Source organism: Pelobates fuscus, chromosome 3 (genome assembly GCF_036172605.1).
Source record: "Pelobates fuscus isolate aPelFus1 chromosome 3, aPelFus1.pri, whole genome shotgun sequence".
Taxonomy (NCBI): Eukaryota; Metazoa; Chordata; class Amphibia; order Anura; family Pelobatidae; genus Pelobates; species Pelobates fuscus.
In genome coordinates this window covers 256,952,522-256,972,658 of record NC_086319.1, presented here as the reverse complement: position 1 = coordinate 256,972,658, position 20,137 = coordinate 256,952,522, and the positions used below count along the sequence as shown (strand labels likewise).

General features: G+C 43.0%; 1 protein-coding gene and 1 non-coding gene across 4 annotated transcripts in view; both read right to left on the bottom strand.

Annotated features, from left to right (window-relative positions):
• NCAPH2 (non-SMC condensin II complex subunit H2) overlaps positions 1-20,137 on the bottom strand; it is a 52,006-nt gene that overhangs the window by 1,678 nt on the left and 30,191 nt on the right. For all 3 annotated transcript variants that reach the window (XM_063445483.1, XM_063445482.1, XM_063445484.1), the window contains exons 17-20: positions 17,773-17,841; positions 15,756-15,811; positions 7,753-7,854; positions 6,323-6,472 (exon numbers count right to left, since the gene is read on the bottom strand). In XM_063445483.1, coding sequence (XP_063301553.1) covers positions 6,323-6,472; positions 7,753-7,854; positions 15,756-15,811; positions 17,773-17,841 — 377 coding nt within the window. The remainder of the gene's footprint in view (positions 1-6,322; positions 6,473-7,752; positions 7,855-15,755; positions 15,812-17,772; positions 17,842-20,137) is intronic.
• Positions 5,561-5,667, bottom strand: LOC134603872 (U6 spliceosomal RNA). The gene has a single exon (XR_010090611.1). It is a non-coding gene; the product is annotated as a U6 spliceosomal RNA (small nuclear RNA).

The window sequence follows — 20,137 nt, the reverse complement described above, 5'->3', positions numbered from 1 at the left end:
AAGCTGAAGAGGAATAGCAGGATGTTGGTGACTGCAAGGTACAGATTTATGTAAGTGAAACCCACCTTTCCCTACACCCACTTCTCTGCAAGTGTCAACCTCATCATCTGGGGTCTTTGCAAATATTAAAAGACCGAAAAAAGTGAGTTTAAAAAAAAAATATATATATATATTTTTGGGGCTCAGTGTGCCCCCATTAACATGCAGTATAGGTTCTTGCATATTTTCAAATACAGAGCAATGGGTGTCATCAACAAACCTACTTAATTAAATGTATACATTTATAAAACAAACAATTACTCCAACGTCAACTTCTGCTTTTAGAAGTGGTCAATGATGAAGGAAATTGGATGTGTAGTGTTTTAGCTTGAAATGTCACTTGGGTAGCCTAAAATTCTGTGCAAAAAAAAAAAAAAAATTGTCTCTTCAATGCTGGAGACAGAGGTTCTTCCCCTGCAGGCAGTTCCTGGAAGGGTAATCCTCTATCTGTCCTCCCTCACTGCTTGTGTGATACACGTTAAATGATCACTATAGGGTCAGGAACACAAACATGTATTCCTGACCCTATAGTGTTAACACCACCATCTAGCCCCCTTGGGCCCCTCACGCCTCCATAAATATAGTAAAAATCTTACTGTATTCAAGCCTGAAGCTGTAAATCTGCATGCTGTTAGACTCAGAAAAACAAGCAGTCTGCTGACATGTGGTAGCCTGATCCAATAACAGTGCTTCCCCATAGGATTGACTGAGACTTTCAAGGAGGCAGATCAGGGGCAGAGCCAGCATGATTCAAACACAGCCCTGGCCAATCAGCCCTTCTTCATAGAGGTGAATTAAATCAATGAATCTCTATGAGGAAAGTTCAGTGTCTGCATGCAGAGGAAGGAGATACTGAATCACAGGATGCTGTGGTTCACTCTGAGTGACTGCAACTGGAGGTGTTCCTAGCTTTCAATGTAAACATTGTATTTTTCTCAGAAAAATACAGTGTTTACATGGGAAAGGCTACAGGGAGCTATAGTTCACACCTGAACAACCTCATTAAGCTGAAGTTGTTCAGGTGACTATAGTGTCCCTTCAACCTCCTTATATATATTTTCATATTAGTCTTTTTTTTTTTAATTCCCTCCCACCCTTTCTCTACCCCTACTCCCTCCCTCTTTGACTCAGCATGCACTGAGCTAGTGAGAAGATTCAATCAAATGCTCCTCTCTATGAGAAGCATTTGATTGGGCCATGAAGAGGAAGTGAGTGAAGCAGCATGATGACAAATGGGGTGTGAAAGAAGCCCACTGGGTACGTTTTATCTTTACTTATTAGGGTTTACTAAAATTACTAGCCCTCCCCCTTCTTTTTATTAAAAAGTGCCAATAAGGCACTATAAAGGGAAAAAAAAACAAGATAAAATGGAGCAACCCTTTAAGTATTTTGATTCTTGGGGTAGATTTCAAAATAGAAAAATGGGAACAAAAAGGGCATATGAATCCAAAAAAGGAGTTCCCTCTAATAGGTAAAATAATGGTAGAACAACTTTATGAGAATATGTAACAACTAGAAAAATTAAAATAAGGGGGGACGGGGCCTGACAGCCAAGATGGCCGGACGTGTCCTCTGAGGGCTCCTGCACCAGAGAGCACACAACTACCTAATCTGTCTGATTTCATGAAGCCCACAACAAAAGGTACCCAGATATCGAACCGGGTCCCCACGCGGAGCAGAATGGTACCACTCCGGTGCCAAACCGCCACGGGAAAGCCCGAACCGGCCACGCGGCCTAATCCTGAGCGGGGCCTAGAGCATGGAGGAGGCGGCCGATCCCCCGACTCGAAGCCCGCTCACAAGCGTGAGAAGAGCAAAGCCCTGCTACCCCCCCCTTCGGACCGGCGGGGGTTATCCCGGTCCACTGTGAAGATGACAACCCTTGCAAAACGACGAAACCAAGCGACAAACAAACGGGACCCACGAGGCCCACACAAAATGGCGGCGGCAAAGCAGCATGGGACGAAGCACCCACTACACAAGCCCCCCGGGAATATAGCAGAGTTCTGCGGCAGACTCCTTGATCACCTCTGCACAAAGCTCCACACCCAGAGGCAGGCATTCAGGCAGGCGAGGAGTGAAGCAGCGGCTTGGATCCGCCCGGCGACCAGGCGAACTCTGAACTGGAACCCTCCTCGGGCCTCCAGAGGGGATCCCAGCGGGCAACGCCGACACTTAATGAGGCGGAAGTCGCCATCAAGCCCCTTAGACACAGACACTCGCTCCCGCGCACGCCAGGGTGAGAACCGTGAACAGAACCAGCCTGACGGCCTCCTGGTAGCACCGAAACTTCCGGGCCAGCTGCAGACTTCCCCACGTACATGGACACGCACCGTCTGCAACGAGGTACAACACCACCGGGCAAGTGCAGCAAGCGTCCGCACATCACGGACCCGCACACACACTACAGGCAAGGGAGCCCATCAAGCAGACCGACTTCGGGCGCAGAACAGCCAGAGGATGAACGGAGACACCACACTGAGACACCTCACAGACTATCTCCTGAAGCACATCCATGGCGTCGGATGAAAATACCGCGGATCTGGGTATGGCTGGAGTGCACCCCTGGTAAACCACGGTACAGCACACCACGGGACTCTGACAGCTACAGGCTACTGAAACTTATAACTGTGCAACGTATGCCTTACTTTACTTGATGTTTTTCGCTGCTTAGACCGTATTTAATTAATTTTACTTTTATGTTTGCCTAACTATTGCATACGGCAGCCCGCTGTGTAATAGGGCCTAGACAGTCTTGATGTTCAGGCACCCCACTCTTTTTATATTCCGCTATGTATAGCCCGTATTTAGTGTAAAGCTACCAGTATAGTATATCACGTCTTGAATTTCTCGGACCACAACCTAGCCCACAATTTTCTGGCTGACAAGCACTCTCATGGAACCTCGTGGTCGCTGTTTAAGTTGTTTTCATAGTTGATCTAATTCTAGCATGTCACACTGCTAAGCACCTTCGTCAAGCAAGTCACTGTATGCCTGTTTCATAGGGGTCAGTTCAATAGCACACATAGAGCATACCTAATACAACTAAAGCTAGCCAACGACAGTACACATGTTTCTTTGGTGTCTCCGGCCTCATGGCATTGTTTGGCCCAGTATGTTAGTAGGCGATGGTTTATGCTTCACACAACCCTGCCTACAAACCATGCCACAATATACGGCAACACAAGCCGCATCACAAACCTAGCTTGTAAACATATAGCAGCTCTATTAGAAACTACTGAAATGTTAACCTTACATAATGTGCTAGCTGTATAACGACGACCAATTTAGCATTGTTAAGCTCCAGAACCCGATTGTTTAAAAATCTGCCTAGCTTAGCGTGCTTAAACCAATCTATTACTATTATAAAGCCTGATATCTCTATGTTTTTACACAAAATGTATATTGATGTATCAACGTTACGTTAATTAAGCTGGATAACCGAGACATACATTATAACCCACCTGTTTGAATGACTCAATGTTTTAAGCTTGTTTAAAAAAATATAAAATGAGGCGGATAACTCTTGGAGATTTTGTAACTCGATATGATGATATTAGCCTGTGTAACCCCTGCAAGTCTCCCTCTCTTTATTCTGTACCACCATAACCCTATGCCTCAATAAAAGAAAGATTGACAAAGAAAAATTAAAATAAGAGAGAATACATATGCACATTAAAAAGCCATGAGGCTGAATGGTCACGGGGGCGGGGCCTGACTGCCATGGCGGAGAGACGCGCTTAGCCTGAGCTCCTCTTCTATGCTGGCAGTACATACGAGTTTTAGCGACACCGAACCCGATATCAACTGGGCCCAACGACCGAACTGACCTCCGAACAAGCTGAAGTACCCTGCGGGCATTGGAGATCTGACTGGAGCTCATCTACTGCACGAATTACACAATGCGGCCTGGGGGCACCGGTTGGGGAAGCGGCCGATCCCCCGGACCGGGACTGCTCGACCGCTGTCAGCAATGCACAGGTGCCCAGTTACCCCCCCCTTTGGACCGGCGGGGATGATCCCGGTCTACTCCTGGGTGGCCTTACTGACCCACAGAGGGCTGGAGGTGCAGCCGCAGAGACCGAGGAGCACGTTAGAGACTCACCTAAAATGGCGGACGCCACAAGGCAATCCGACGTCTCGGAGGGAAACCTCGACATAGGGTCCAGGCTGGACAGGATATTTCTTTTTGGCAGAAACTGGAGGCGAGGTGGCGCCAAGCCACCAGGCAGCAACCTAGCAGCCACTCACCCCGACAGCCGACACCTCACACGCAGAAGAGGGCCACGGCTCCAACGCAGAAGAGTTCCCCACAACGGCGGAGCGGCAGAAAGCACCCAGCGCTTCAAAGCAAATCGGCACGTAAGAAAGCACAGTCCCATACAAATGCTGAGACTCTTACAATGTCCATGACCAGACAGACACATTTCAAAGCTAGGCCAAGCAGGGAGCATGTGGAGCAGCGAGGAGCACCGACCCTGCCCTCTCCATGGAGCAGCATGTTTCCACCTGGGCACAAGGGCCCTCAACTTGTTTGGCCCCTGCAGGGCATTGGCTGAAATGAATGAGTCCGGGACAATATTTATGTCTTAGTCTTACCCTTCATGTTTCCACCTGACAGGCAATAGCTTTGGTCCCACTGCACCTCTCACTTCACTAGCTTTGCAATACCTTCTGTCCCTAGTTAACAAGATGTTACTTAAATCCTAGCTTTTCTTTTTAACGTGGGCTACCTGGGCCTCCTGGGGGTACACTCATCTGACAGCTTTGGTAGGACACTACTCATGGGCATTGAGTCCGGCATTGAGTCCTAATTCTCTTAACTTCTGTATCCAGTGCCCTTACCTCTCAATCTACTCTGGTAATCCTATTCATGTAATCTACTAGCACTGTGTTCCTACAGCATGGCTATTATATATTTAAACTGTGTTTCCACCTCAACGCCTATCTTAGACCAGATAGCTGTACAGCATTATTCTGGATGGTCATGCTATTAGAATAAGCATCTTATTAATTTACAGCACAGTTACCCTTATAACACCCACTATGTTATGCATGCTGATGTTACTGCTGGTCACTTAGGTGACTTACAATTAGAACTATGAACCTAGCTTGTTTATCCTCATATGAATACAAAAATGTGCCAATAATTCAATGCCATCTTTGTGAAAAACCTTACTTTAATGGGCTTGTACTATGCTGCTGTGGCATCGTCAGCTTTTATGTTATCTTGTGCACAATAAAAATAAAGAATTAAAAAAAAAAGGCTGTGGTGGATGATTAAGCACTAAGAGTTTAAATTTTAGAAGATACAAGTAAACCAAGCATTTCACAGAAGGAACAATGCACCAGGGTCTTGGACAAGGATGACCACTAATGCCACAAAAATAGATTTTAAACTTATTTGAAGAAAAAAAAAAAAAAAACAACCACTACAGATTGCACTTCTGGTGATATACCAGGTGGAAATGGTTGAGTGAAAATATATACAACAATAACCCACTTGTGTACAATGTGTAACAAAAATATGGAATGGTTCACGAATTTGCGCATCATCCTTGCACAGGGGCCATACTAATCTTCTCTGTATCGTTACAATTTTTATTATATGTGCTGCAACATGAGTGCAGATAAGACACAGGTTTGATAGAAAATAGACAACATTCTTGCAGAGGATCATAAAAATCTTTCTGAAGATTTTATTTTTTCCTCCCTCTCCCCCCTCACGCTGATCTTCATGAAGATATTTATGACCCTCTGCAAAAATGGTGTCTATTTTCTATCAAACCTGTGTCTTATCTGCACTCATGTCGCTTTGACCCCTGTATCACAACTCAACTTTGAATTCTATGTGTCGTCTTGCTCAAAATGCTTCAGACTTGAGAAAGGGAGGTTCTCCCAAAAGCTTGTAATTAAAAAAATATTCTGTTAGTCCAATAAGAAAGGTATTACAAGATACAAATTTTATCTTTTTTTACATCTACACATCACTGGACTAATAGGGCTACAGTCTCTACATACACATATATATTATAATCACACTAAAAATTGTAACGATACAGAGAAGATTAGCACGGCACTTATTTTACCTATTGGAGGGATCTCCATTTTTGGACTCATATTTCTATTTTGTAATCTAATTGAATGGTTGTGGGTTACCCCCAATTGGAGCCTCTCAGGCACAGTTATTTGGTTACCTAGTGGTACCCATTTTTTTCCATTCTTGTGTTTGTCAGAGATTTCAAAGGAAAATAGGAAAGAGAAATGTTCACACAAAACTTACCAGCTGTAGAGATGCCAGCATATATCTGCACACCTCATGGGGTTGTTTATCTACCATCAGGCTGGCAAAGGTGCGCCACTCTCCCACTTGACTGAACTGCGACACCAGACGATCACCATAATCATGAATGTCAAAAGGCCCCTGATCTTCCTGTAGAAAGAGATCAGATGATTGGAACTGCTGCCATTGCTGATAGCAGTCACAGTTTGGCTGCTATCATCTTGTGAACAGTGGGATTCAGTTTGTGGATAGAGTTATCAAATGTTTAAAGAAACTGTATGGGCTCCGTAACAATTTCACTGAAATTAAGTTATGGTGCTCCAAGGTCCCTGGTGCTTTCTTACCGCGAACGGTTTAACCCCAAAGGTGGATCTCCCGGCCTCCAATAGCATCTAGTTTCTCCAAAGCAGTTTGCGGAAGCATGGAGTGCCGCCACTGATTGGCTTAGAGAGGTCACCTGAAGGCTCAAAGCCAATCAGCTTTCCATTCATAAAACAAAGGTTTCATGAATGGGGAGCTATTGGCCAATCAGTAGCGCCCCTGCCCGGCGGCACATCGTGCTTCCTTAAACTGCTCTGGAGAAACTAAATGCCGCTGGAGAGTAACCTTTGGGGTTAAACCACTAGCAAACAGTGTAACCCCAAAAGGCAGTGTTTCCCAAATGTGTGTCGCGACACTAAGTGTGTCGGTTGGAGTGTGCAGGTGTGTTGCCAACTAGTATCATGGCCGGCCATAGGATTGTGCAAGCTGTGTGGCTACACAGGGTGTTGTGGCAGCAGGGGCGCCGATGGCCGACACAGCTTGCACCCAGTTGCAGAGCTTGAAAGGCCAGCTGTCTCTAAGTAAGTGAGGTGGGGACAGAGTTAATTTGTGGACAGGGGCAGAGCTAAATGCGGCCTCTACCCTGCCCTGTTACTGCTGCACACTGGGATAAAGTCTGCCATTCCTACTAATCCCAGGAAGGTGGACACATCCTGTATCATTATGAGGTGAGGTCTTACTTCCAACCCCCTTTGTGCTGCACAGTGTCTGTCTGACTGTATGCCTGGGACTGTGTGCATGTGACACTGCAAAAATACACATCTGCATTTACACAAGGGCGTACATGCATCAATATTAGCATAATCCTTTGATTATTACGATTTATGTATGTGTCTGTAAGGGGATAGTAGTAGTTTAAGCTTCAGTTTATTAGGAAAACGTATTTATCGTGTCACCAACATCGAAAGTTTGCAAAGCACTGCCTTAAGATAAGAAAGCACCACGAACCTATGGGCACCATAACAACTTAAGTTCAATTAAGTTGTAATGGTGCCCATAGAATAACTTTGAAAAAATATCTGTAAAACAGTCTGTTCATTTATTGGGACTTGGACATTAATAACATGCAAACAAATTTATTGGATCATAACCAATATATTATTTCCTACCTGTTCCTGCAGCTGTGGCCCCATTTTATCCTCCCATTCACGCACACGAAGAGAGAGTACAGTTTCCTGAGCATATTTTTGAGAATTTGAGATGAAGAGGTCCTGAAAATAAGAAAACATTTTTTTATTTTATTTTTAATCAGAACTGAAGTACCAAGAAGGCATACTTGTAAGCTAAAGTTTGCAGGGTGTAATATGCTATTTTAGTTGTTTCTAATGCATAAGCTTCCGCAGTGAAAAAAAGCTTGGGAAACTATACAAAATTTGACATTTATAATTGGCAGAATACTTTGGCAACTTGACTCATATGTGATCAATCCAAGGTTTGGGATATGGACAAGGTGATATCAGTTCTGTATGGCATTTCATATTTAACTAAGAAATGTAGGACTTTCAATCTGCATCCAACACAGAAAAATGTGAGCTTGCAACCATAGGACTGAAAATAAGGTAAGCCATTGTAGAATATAGTCTATTGCGGTCCTCAAACTTAAAGGACCACTACAGGCACCCAGACCACTTCAGCTCAATGAAGTGGTCTGTGTGCCAGGTCCCCCAGGTTTCTCAGAGAAACTGCTATGTTTACACTGAGGGTTAATCCAGCGTTTAGTGGCTGTCTCACTGACAGCCGCTAGAGGCGCTTCCGCGATTCTCATTGTGAAAATCACAGTGAGAAGACGCTGACGTCCATAGGAAAGCACTGAGTAATGCTTTCCTTTGGGTGGTTTGCATGCTCGCGTGGCTCTTTTGCCGCGCATTCAGCGCTGATGTCGGCAGGAGAAGGAGAGTTCCCAAGTGCCTTCAGCCCAGCAGGAAGGGGGCCATGAGGGTGGGGGGAACCTAAGGAATACATATTCCGAGTTTGTTTTCCTGGCAATATAATGGTCCTTTAAAGGACCACAATAGACATATTGTGATATACATATAGTTTGCTCTACGTGCCGTTGGTGGTTCTATATACCTATTTATTACACGTGTTACCATGTGGCTCTTTTGCATTCCTTCATAGTAATCCACATTTAAAGGGACATGCATCACATTTTTCTTTTTTAACCCCTTAAGGACCAAACTTCTGGAATAAAAGGGAATCATGACATGTCACACATGTCATGTGTCCTTAAGGGGTTAAACCAACACTTTGGGGGAAAAAAGAAACACCAATATAAAGCAAGAACATTTTTCAAAAGTATGCAATAAATGTTTATGAACTTGATCAGCTTGCCTTGTTGGGCACGCGTCCCTGCTAGGGGAGTTTCTTCTACTTCTTCTGTTTGTCCACCCATGTGACTTTCACATGCTCTAACACAAGCCACGCATAATAGACTATATGCAGAGCATGGTGTGTCAGGATACAGAAGGACAAAGTCTGCAGAGCCAGGTTTGTCAGTAGGGGGATTCACAGTTCAGAGCCATAGGCGTGCGCAGCCTATTGTATAAGGGTGTGCACCCTAAAGCACAAACACACACGCCGTGCATATATATACACACATACACACCGTATATACTCAAGTTTAAGTCGAGTTTTTTTAGCACATTTTTTGTGCTGAAAAACCCCAACTCGACTGCTACTCGAATCAATGTCTGTATTATGGCAACTTACATCGCCATAATAAAGACAAGGACCGCCGGGCTCATTACAAGCCCGGCGGTCCTGTTGGGGGCTGGCAGGAAGCTGTAACTTACCTTTCCTGCAGCTCCCTTCTCTCTCCTCCACTGCAAGTCTTGCGAGAGCCTCGGGATTAAAGCGTTGCCACAGGTTACCGTGGCAACGCTCCGCGCGGCACTCACAACGCAAGACTTGCAGTGGAGGAGAAGGTTGCTGACCGGACTGGAGGAGAGAAGGGAGCTGACAGGAGCTGCAGGAAAGGTAAGTAACAGCTTACTGCCAGCCCCCCTCCTACACAGCCCATCCACTGGTCCACCAGGGAATGAGAGTCCTCTCCCTGGCCAGCTAACAAGCATGGAGGGGGGACGAAAAAAAAATAAATCAAAATTTAAATAATAATATAATACATTTTATAATATTAAAAAAAATATATATATATATATATATATAAAAAAATTGTTTTTATATTATAATAAAATAAAAATGTTGATATTTAAAAAAAAATAATTAAAATAATAAAAAAATAAATAATAAAAATGCCCACCCCCACCAAGGTTACACACACTGCATTCATTATATACACACACGCTACACAAACACTCTGCATTCATTATATACACACACTGTGAATAAATATTCAATTAATATAATTTTATTGGGATCTAATTTTATTTAGAAATTTACCAGTAGCTGCTGAATTTCCCACCCTAGTCTTATACTCGAGTCAATACGTTTTCCCAGTTTTTTTGGGTAAAATTAGGGGCCTCGACTTATATTCGGGTCGACTTATACTCTAGTTTATAATTATATATATATATATATATATATATATATATATACACACACACATATATACTGTTGTGTGTGTGTGTGTGTGTGTGTGAGGGTGATGTACGTGTGTGTGTGTGCGTAAGGGTGATGTACGTGTGTATTGTGTGGGGGTGGAGAAGCCGTTTAGTTAATATCTCCACTCCCTTCTTACCTTATGTAGGGAGGGGGGACCGTGCTGCTGCCATCCATGGTGGTCCAGTGGCGAGTGATCTCTAGCCCCGCAGCCTGCGGAGCTAGAGTTCACTCTTGCGAGAGGAACCCGGCGGAGCTGCTGGCAAGAGCTCCCTGGGTCCTCTCCTGGCCCACGGAGGGAGGCACATAGTGCGGGCCGCGGGGGATTAGGGTGTGGCTAGGCACACCCCGTGCGCACGCCTATGTTCAGAGCATTGTGTGTCACTCCATATACAGACTGATTCCCTTTGTAGAGCAGTGTGCATCACTCAGTATCTAGAGGGATTCATTGTGCAGAGCATTAAATGTCACTCAATCTAAACAGATTCACTGCACAGAGCAGTGTGTCACTCAGTATACGGAGGGATTAGCACACACTGACAAAATGAGAGTTTCACAGACAGGCAGATTCACTCACACTGACAAAATAAACAGATTCACATTAAGATTCCATCACACCGTGTTTGCAGATGACACAAAACTCTGAAGTAATACTATCAGAGCAGGATATTACTTTGCTGCAGAGGGATTTAGATAGATGGGGGACTGGGTACTCAAATGGCAGATGAAATTTAATGTAGCAAAATGCAAAATTACGCACAAGCAATTTACACTCTAATTAGTAGTGAATTATGGATAACACAAAAAAGGATTTGGGAATTGTTATAGACAACAAACTAGGCAACAATGTCAATGGGCAGTTGCCAACGCCAGTAAGGTACTGTCATGTATGAGTTGGAGCATTCATTCTCTGGATGAAATATAACAAAATATAATGTTGTCTTTTTATAAAATCACTGGTAAAACCACATCTTGAATATGCTGTGCAATTTTGGGCACCTGTTCTAAATAAGGATATTATGGCACTAGAAAAAGTACAGAGGCGAGCTACAAAAAAAATTAAAAATAAAAAGGAAGCATTTAAATCTCTTTATTTTGGAAAAAAGAAGCCTAAGAGGAGGTATGATCGTATAATACAAATATATATGGGGCAAATACAAACCATTGTCTGGAAATCTATTCTTAAGCAGGACTATACATAGGACACAAGATCACGCATTTAGACTGGAAAAAAGGAGATTTAGTCTAAGCTAAGGAAAGGGTCCTTTACAGTAAGAACAATGAGGTGGTTTTATCAGACTAGATACAGATGTGTAAACAGCAATTTGATAAATACTTGCAAAAACATAAAATTCTGTGATATCATTTTTAATTAGTGGGGTAACAGGTTTTTGATCCAAGGAGATATCGGACTGCATTTCTGGGGTCAAGAAGGAACTTTTTCCTACTTTGTTCCAAAACTAGAAGCTCTTCATAGAGTCATTCTTAAAGTTTAGCTAGCAAATATTACACAGAATGCAGTGAGACTGAAGGGGCATGATCTAGAAACCAAATTGCTTCATTAAAGAGACACTATAGTCACCAGAAAAACTACAGCTTATTGTATTTGTTCTGGTGAGTAGAATCATTCCCTTCAGGCTTGTTGCAGTAAACACGGTCTTTTCAGAGAAAATGTATTGTTTACATTACAGCCTTGGAATAACTCCACTGGCCACACATCAGATGGCTACTAGAGGTGCTCCCTGGGCAGTGCTCCACACTGTGCAGTACTGCCATTCAGTGTCTCCATCCTCTGCATGCAGACACTGAACTTTCCTCATAGATATGCATTGATTCAATTCATCTCTATGAGTAGATGCTGGCTGGCCAGGGCTATGTTTGTCTTGTGCTGGGTCTGCCCCTGTCAGGGGCAGCAGCTGCAGACTTGAATACAAGTAAGATTTTACTATATTTAGGAAGGCAATGGGGGGCCAGATGGTGGTTTTAACAATATAGTAACAGGAATACATGTTTATGTTCCTGACCCTATAGCATGTTCTTTTAAGCTAAAGTTGTTTTGGTAACTATAGCGTCCCTTAAAACTCCACCTGGATCAGCAGAGATCATGCCCCCTCCCTGCTGAAAGGAAGCAGGAGGAGGACCAATAAAAAAAAAAAAAAAAAAACAACACCAAGCACCAGTACACACACACACACACACACACACAGTCATATCTAGATTCCAATCTCAGGAGGAGCAATGGAAATTGCGATCTTGTAAATGCAGGGATATATTTTTGTGGTGTATTACAGTGGGATTTATTGTCAGAACTTACTTTGTTTTTCCATTTGGATTTTAGTTTGCTACACTTCAGAATTTAGGGAATACCCCGGAAAATATGTGAATGTAGGTTTGTATTTGCGTGGAGTGGTAGGGAATGTATGTGTCAGCGACTGCAGGGCTATGGATATATATGTATATATATATAAAAATAAAGATAATTCAGGCACTCACCCTTAAGAGATTTGTAGTTATCTTGCCTTAGGTGCTACCAGCGTCTGAGATATATGGTCAAAGATGAAGTAGGAGCACTCAAAAGGACTTTTTTCGGTGATTTTAATGTAGTGAAAAAAAGTTTACAGCAAAGTGTAACGCATCTATTCAATCGACGTTTCGACCCCTAAGGGTCTTTTTCAAGATCAAACAACTAGTGACAAAGCGGCATTTAAATATACAATACAAATGAATAACTCACCAATCGCGTGCGTGTGATTAGCCGAACCCGAAAGTGTCCCAACGCCTCACGTGGTGCTGGGCGTGCGTGGTGACGTGCATTGTGGTTGCTAAGCAGCGAAGCTATACCCGGAAGTATCCGGTCCTCGCTCAAACTACTGGGCGTGTATAGTGACGTGCACCTCAGTTGCTAAGTGATGGAGTGTACACTCCGGAGGCTAAGATACATGTAACAAACCCTCGTGAAAGAACTGCAGTAAGCAAAATTTAAGGGATCTCAAAATTGAGATCTGGATGTGGGATATTTAGAAGTGAAGAAATATTTACTTCATGTTCTATAAAAGAACATTTTTTCCTACTATTCATAATGTAAGAATGAGACAGCCGAGGGGTCAGTAGTGCTCCCGCTGTGAAACGTGTGAAAGTGTATCAATAGTGACAAAGTGACACATACAAAAAAAGTTACAATCTACTCGGCAACTATGTCTCTAAAAATCGATCCTTGATGTTTTTAGAGACATAGTTGCCGAGTAGATATATATAGCCAAAAAATAATCAGCACTCCCAGGATTTATAAATAAGCAAAAAAATACTTTACTCCATAGTCAACGTTTCAGCACCTCTTGGGTGCTCTTGGGTATGCTGTCCTGATGAAAGCACCCAAGAGGTGCTGAAACGTTGACTATGGAGTAAAGTATTTTTGTGCTTATTTATAAATCCTGGGAGTGCTGATTATTTTTTGGCTATATATATATATATATATATATATATATATATATATATATATATAGATTGCAAATGTGTAAATGCAGTTATGTAATTGTTTGGCGTGCAGTGATATATTAGTGTGGAGAGTTAATGGATGTGTATGCTGGTGTGCGCTTTTCATTGTGTTTGATTTTCACCTTCTCCCTACCATTGCACTTACCGACATGTTACGTTTCAATCCCATATTGTTTGTTTATATCATACAACCCATTTTCCAACTTTTCTTCTGGCCTTTATGCCTTGCCCCTTCCGTTTCCTTCTGCCCATAGTCCACTTCCCTCACTCTCAGTCAAAAGCACCCTTAACTCCACTGCTGAATAACTCTGATCCACACCGGCAACACTAGCACATGGCACACTATGGCGAAACCAACCTCGCCACTGGGCCCTGGAGAAGCCTGTTTGCCCGCCTCCTACCTGCTGACTATGGCCCCTGGGTTATTTGGGCATATTGTATTTTATTGTGCGACTGCTGGCCCTTTAAGCACAGTGAATGGTATTTTATTGTACTGCTGCTGGCCCTTTAAGAACAGTCTGGGGACATATTGAGACTTTGGGTAACAATACCCTTTAAGACTATGGCCCCTTAAAACGTATGGACTTTTATTCGGTGTGTATGGCCCTTTAAGAACCGTCTGGGGACAACTTTGGTGAACAATGCTCCTTTAAGACTATGTCCCCAGACCTGTAAAATAACTTGTTCCTGGCTTTCTCCCTCTTGGTTCAGTAAATAGGGCTTACTGAACCAAGTACCACACAGGCGGACCACCCAGAAGTTAAAATGTGCAGGCAATTTACCTCCCAGGCTGTGAGGTTACTGCAGTTTAATTGCCGACCGCTGGGTGGCCGCCATTCGACAGTCGAACACGTGGCGGCGGCCATCTTTGTTCATTCGAACGCGGTCAGCGGTGTATGCTAAAGATTCTGTGGAACTAAAATCGGATGCGCAAATACACAAACACCGCTGACCCTTACCTTCTTCCCTACTGAACTTGCAGCTCCAGAGACTAAGTCCCGTTCGAAGATGGAAATTGTGCTTGCGGTCGGTCATAAAGGACTTCCACCCAACTTTTGATCCACTGGAGGGATTTGTCTGATTTGGAAGTGTTTGTGTTTAAAGTGTGCTGATTCAAAATATGTAATTGTTATGAAGATTGGATGTATGGTTTTAAAGTTATAGCACATGTATAAAAACTGTATTTTTCCTGGCTGTAATAATTATGTTAACTGGTTATCTGAGGGGAGGGAACCTGGGGTTGTAACCATTATGCTATTGGTTGTTTTGTCCCTCCCTGTGGGCGGTCCTGTATTCTCAACAACTGTAATAAAAACCAGGCTGGGAGTGCCAGCCTCAGTTCCTGCTTAACCCTCAAAGTGAAGTGTCGTCTCATTATTGGGGGAGGATTTATTGTATGCTGTTCCAGTTTGACTGCTAGGAGTGTAAACCTATTCGTATGGTTTTTCCTATTCGGCTGTATACAGCATTCATATGCTAGAGAGGATTCCTATGCCTCTCAGAGTCGGTGGTTGTGGTGTCTGCTGCAGGGCTTGAAGTCCTCAGGAGCCCTAGGAGCATCCTTTAACGGAGGGGTACTCAGTCGGGGTGCCAGGAGATCCGTTACACACACACACAGCCAGAAAAAAAAAACCATACATACATCGTAACCACAGTCAGCACGCACACATTACACAGAGCCAGCATGCACATCATACTGTGGGACAGAAGGAAATGTCAATCACTGTTTTGGGTTGGAGTAACCCTTTAATTGTAGTTTGTGCTTGCAGTCAGATACATAATGTACATAAAGACTGTATTTTAGCAATCGATAAATCCCCTTTCCTATATTATTGTTTTATTCCACATAGTCCAACTAAAGCAGCACACAGTCTTTTACCAAAACATTTCAGCATTGTTTTATGTCAGTCTGCATGATTTGTTTGCTCCATGCTGTGTTAGTATAACATTGAAAAGGAATTTACAAGTAACTAACCCTCCCTGTAGCATAATATGTGGGGTACAATTGGCATATATCTGAAGAGAAGCAGTTTAAAGAAAATATAACAAAGTCACATACCACATTCCTTCTCACCAGCTCCTCATAACTCATCTGGTCTTGAAGTTCACAAGGTTCTGAGACATAAAAAGTGAATAAGGTTATCATACATAATTGATGTGATTTAAAAAAATAAAAATAAATAAAAAGGTTTTAACAAAGCATATTTTATAGTGCCCAAGTATCACATGGAATTCTAACACACAGCAAGAAAGTAATTATTGGTAGGCTTTAATAAATGGACAGATTTCCCTCTCATTTATATAAAAGATTACTCTGAGCATCATAACCAATGTAGACCACTATACAACCCGGTAGTGGCTATGATGCTATTACCCTTGTACTGTTTACCAGTAAGGGGACAACCCGTTTTTGCAATGGATTGCCTCTTGCCGAGCCTCGAATTGTGGCTGAATGATATCCATCTTCTGCAGAGCTGCAGGACCTGGATGCAGATCCTGAGAGCATCAGCTTAGCACACTTAAAGGGAATCTCCAGTGCCAGGAAAACGATCAGTTTTCCTGGCACTGGAGGTTCCCTCTCGCTCCCACCCCCCAATCCCCAGTTGCTGAAGGGGTGAAAACCCCTTCAGTCACTTACCTGAGGCAGCGGCGATGTCCCTCGTCGCTGTCTCCTCCTCCGCGACGCTCCTCCTTCTTACTCCGTCGGACGGTTGGCGACACTGATCCCGCCCACCGGCCGAGGACACCTAATGCGCATGCGCGGCAATGCCGTGCATGCGCTTTAGGTCTCCCCATAGGAAAGCATTGAAAACTAATTTCAATGCTTTCCTATGGGGAATTGAGCGACGCTGGAGGTCCTCACACAGCGTGAGGACGTCCAGCGACGCTCTAGCACAGGTTTTCTGTGCTATAGAGCAGGAAGTTCCCTCTAGTGGCTGTCTAGTAGACAGCCACTATAGGTGGAGTTAACCCTGCAAGGTAATTATTGCAGTTTATAAAAAACTGCAATAATTACACTTGCAGGGTTAAGAGAAGTGGGAGTTGGCACCCAGACCACTCCAATGGGCAGAAGTGGTCTGGGTGCCTGGAGTGTCCCTTTAACCAATGAATGACCCTCTGTGCAAGGAATATGCACAGAAATGACATTATCCAGTCTGGAATGCTTGTTCTTTGCTGGTTAATGGAAACTGCTGGAGGCAGGGTTATACCTCTGTCAGCAACATTACAGAGACATGCATCACTTGACAATTATTTTTTTTTAAAACCAGCAAACACAAACAAATATTCAAACCAAAATAAAGCAAGAAAATATTTGGTTTTGTCAACCTACTATAAACTTGCTCAGATTGCATTATTGGGCATGTCTCTGGGCGAGGGGAGTTTCTTCAAGCCCCCCACCAAACCATCTCCTTTTCAGACCAGTTCATTAATTACAGAAACAGGGCAGTATTGTTCAGTAGCAGAAGAGGAAAAAACTGACATTAGAGCCTACTCTGTATGATCACACATATCAGATTCCCTCTCCCCTTGTCAGAATGTTGCAAGGTGAAGAGATTCTTCCAACTGCACAAATGTTTATCTTTCAGGCATGCCCATGCATTGTTTCATCATTCCTAGGGATAGAACACTGATTGTTAGATCATTGTCCTCCCTGGAGTGAATGTGGAAAGCATAAGGAAAAAAAAAAATCATGAAAATATAAGGGAATAAATAAATCATATTTGCCTGCTTTTATTCAGCCTGTAGAGTGAGGCAATGGTCTAATTCAAAGCTAAAGCTTTTAAATGAGACAGTTGTCTTAAAGTGATGCACGTTCCTTTAAATATCTCGGTATGTGCAGCATTTCATACTGTATTGCTGTACATACAGGGTCCTTCAAAATACGGATATGGTAACTGTGCATGCAGTAACCCTTTAAGATAAAAATAGTTCTCGATGAATAAACAATTACAGGTTTTAAATAATCTAAGAAAGTTTGGAGAGAACATGCAGATACCAGTATGAGTACATTCCTGAACAGGCACGAAAAGAACAAAAGGGTATTTTTTTTACCCAAAGCCATAAGTATGAATTACCAAGAGCAGGGTCCTCTTGCAAACATTCTGGTACGTCCGTTCCGAGGTCTTCAAGGTCAGAGAGGTCATCTGCTTAGAGAGGGGAATAAGTAAAGGTTTTATGGAGATCAGCAACATAATTTAATACATACATAATCCAATACATAAATGCAGCAGTTACAAAATGTATGTATATATTTTGAATTAATAATAGCTACACGGACAACCACAAAAGGCTGAGAGGGCAAATGTTTCCTGTGATCTTCTGTGTAAGGTAAATGATTTTCTTACTAATTTGGGTTCAGAGCAACGTGGAGTTCCACTGATGAGAGGTCCGGGGCTTAGCTCTAGAGGGCTCAGTCTAAGCTGTACAGTGAGGGGGAAAAAGTATTTGATCCCCTACTGATTTTGAACGTTTGTCCACTGACAAAGAAATGACCAGTCTATAATTTTAATAGTGAGAGACAGAATACCAAAAATAATCCAGAAAAGTGTATGTCAAAAACGTTATACATTCTATACTACTGATGTAGAATTATTAAAAATCTTTATTGAACTTGTACTGAATTATTGTACTAACCCCATATTAACCTCACATTGTGACAGACCCTCCATTTTGTCCTCATTACCTGACAGATCCTCCATTTTGATCCATTTCAAACTACATTACATGACAGAGTTTCCCAGCACATTTAATACAATGAACAGAGACTGTATTTTCTATAAAGACATAGCTGACTGCGGAATTATTGAATCTCCTGTAACATGCAACAAAGTATAACCAAGGATAGAGCCAAGGCCATGAGAACACTGTACTAATGAAATGTTCTATTCATAAGAGAACCTTGCACCTGACCACAAGACCTGACATCACTGTGTAAAATGACGCTCAAGCCCCCCTTTCCACCGAGTAAACCTCATGCTGGGAAAGATGGCGCTTGAGCCTTCTGTCCACACCCGTGTCCAGAACAATACCACCTCCCGGTGGGAGGACACCTAGCTAGTCACTCAAATCCCTGAGCCAATTAATAATATTGATGGGTGGACACTGATATAGTCACTTAACATTTAATCCAATTAATGATGTTTATTTGTTATTATCTGATATTCAATGATGATGTCATTTTGCCTTTAAAAGGGTCTGCATACTCGTTTTCTAACCAGATGCCATTACATTTTCTGAAGTGCTTTTAACCTGAACTCCATGTGTCAGTGTGAACTTACTTCTGCGTATACGCAATTTAATCATCTCAGATTTGGACAGGAACAGATAGACATTTAAACATATTTGTTTATTTCTAAATTAATCTACATCACTATCAATCAGCAAGATTTCTGGCTCCCAGGTGTCTTTTATACAGGTATCGAGCTGAGATTAGGAGCACTCTCTTAAAGGGAGTGCTCTTTATCTCAGCTCGTTACCTGTATGAAAGACACCTGTCCACAGAAGCAATCAGATTCCAATCTCTCCACCATGGCCAAGTCCAAAGAGCTGTCCAAGGATGTCAAGGACAAGATTGTAGCCCTACACAACGCTGGAATGGGCTATAAGACCATCGCCAAGCAGCGTGGTGAGATGGTGACAACAGTTGGTGCGATTATTCACAAATGGAAGAAACACAAAATAACTGTCAGACTCCCTCAGTCTGGTGCTCCATTCAAGATCTCACTTTGTGGAGTTTCAATGATCATGAGAACGGTGAGGAATCAGCCCAGAACTACACGAGAGGATATTGTTAATGAGCTCAAGGCAGCTGGAACCATAGTCACCAAGAAAAGAATTGGTAACACACTACACCATGAAGGACTGAAATACTGCAGTGCCTGCAAGGTGGTCCTGTTCAAGAAAGCACATATACAGGCCCGTCTGAAGTTTGCCAATGAACATCTGAATGATTCAGAGAAGAATTGGGTGAAAGTGTTGTGGTCAGATGAGACCAAAAATTGAGCTCTTTGGCATCAACTCGACTCGCGGTGTTTGGAGGAGGAGGAATGCTGCCTATGACCCCAAGAACACCAACCCCACCGTCAAACATGGAGGTGTAAACATTATGCTTTGGGGGTGTTTTTCTGCTAAAGGGACAGGACAACTGCACCGCAATAAAGAGACGATGGACAGGGCCATGTACCGTCAAATCTTTGGTGAGAACCTCCTTCCCTCAGCCAGGGCATTGAAAAATGTTCATGGATGGGTATTCCAGCATGACAATGACCCAAAACACACAGGCAAGGCAACAAAGGAGTGGCTCAAGAAGAAGCACATTAAGGTCCTGGAGTGGCCTAGACAGTCTCCAGACCATAATCCCATAGAAAATCTGTAGAGGGAGCTGAAGGTTCGAGTTGCAAAACATCAGCCTCGAATCCTTAATGACTTGGAGAGGATCTG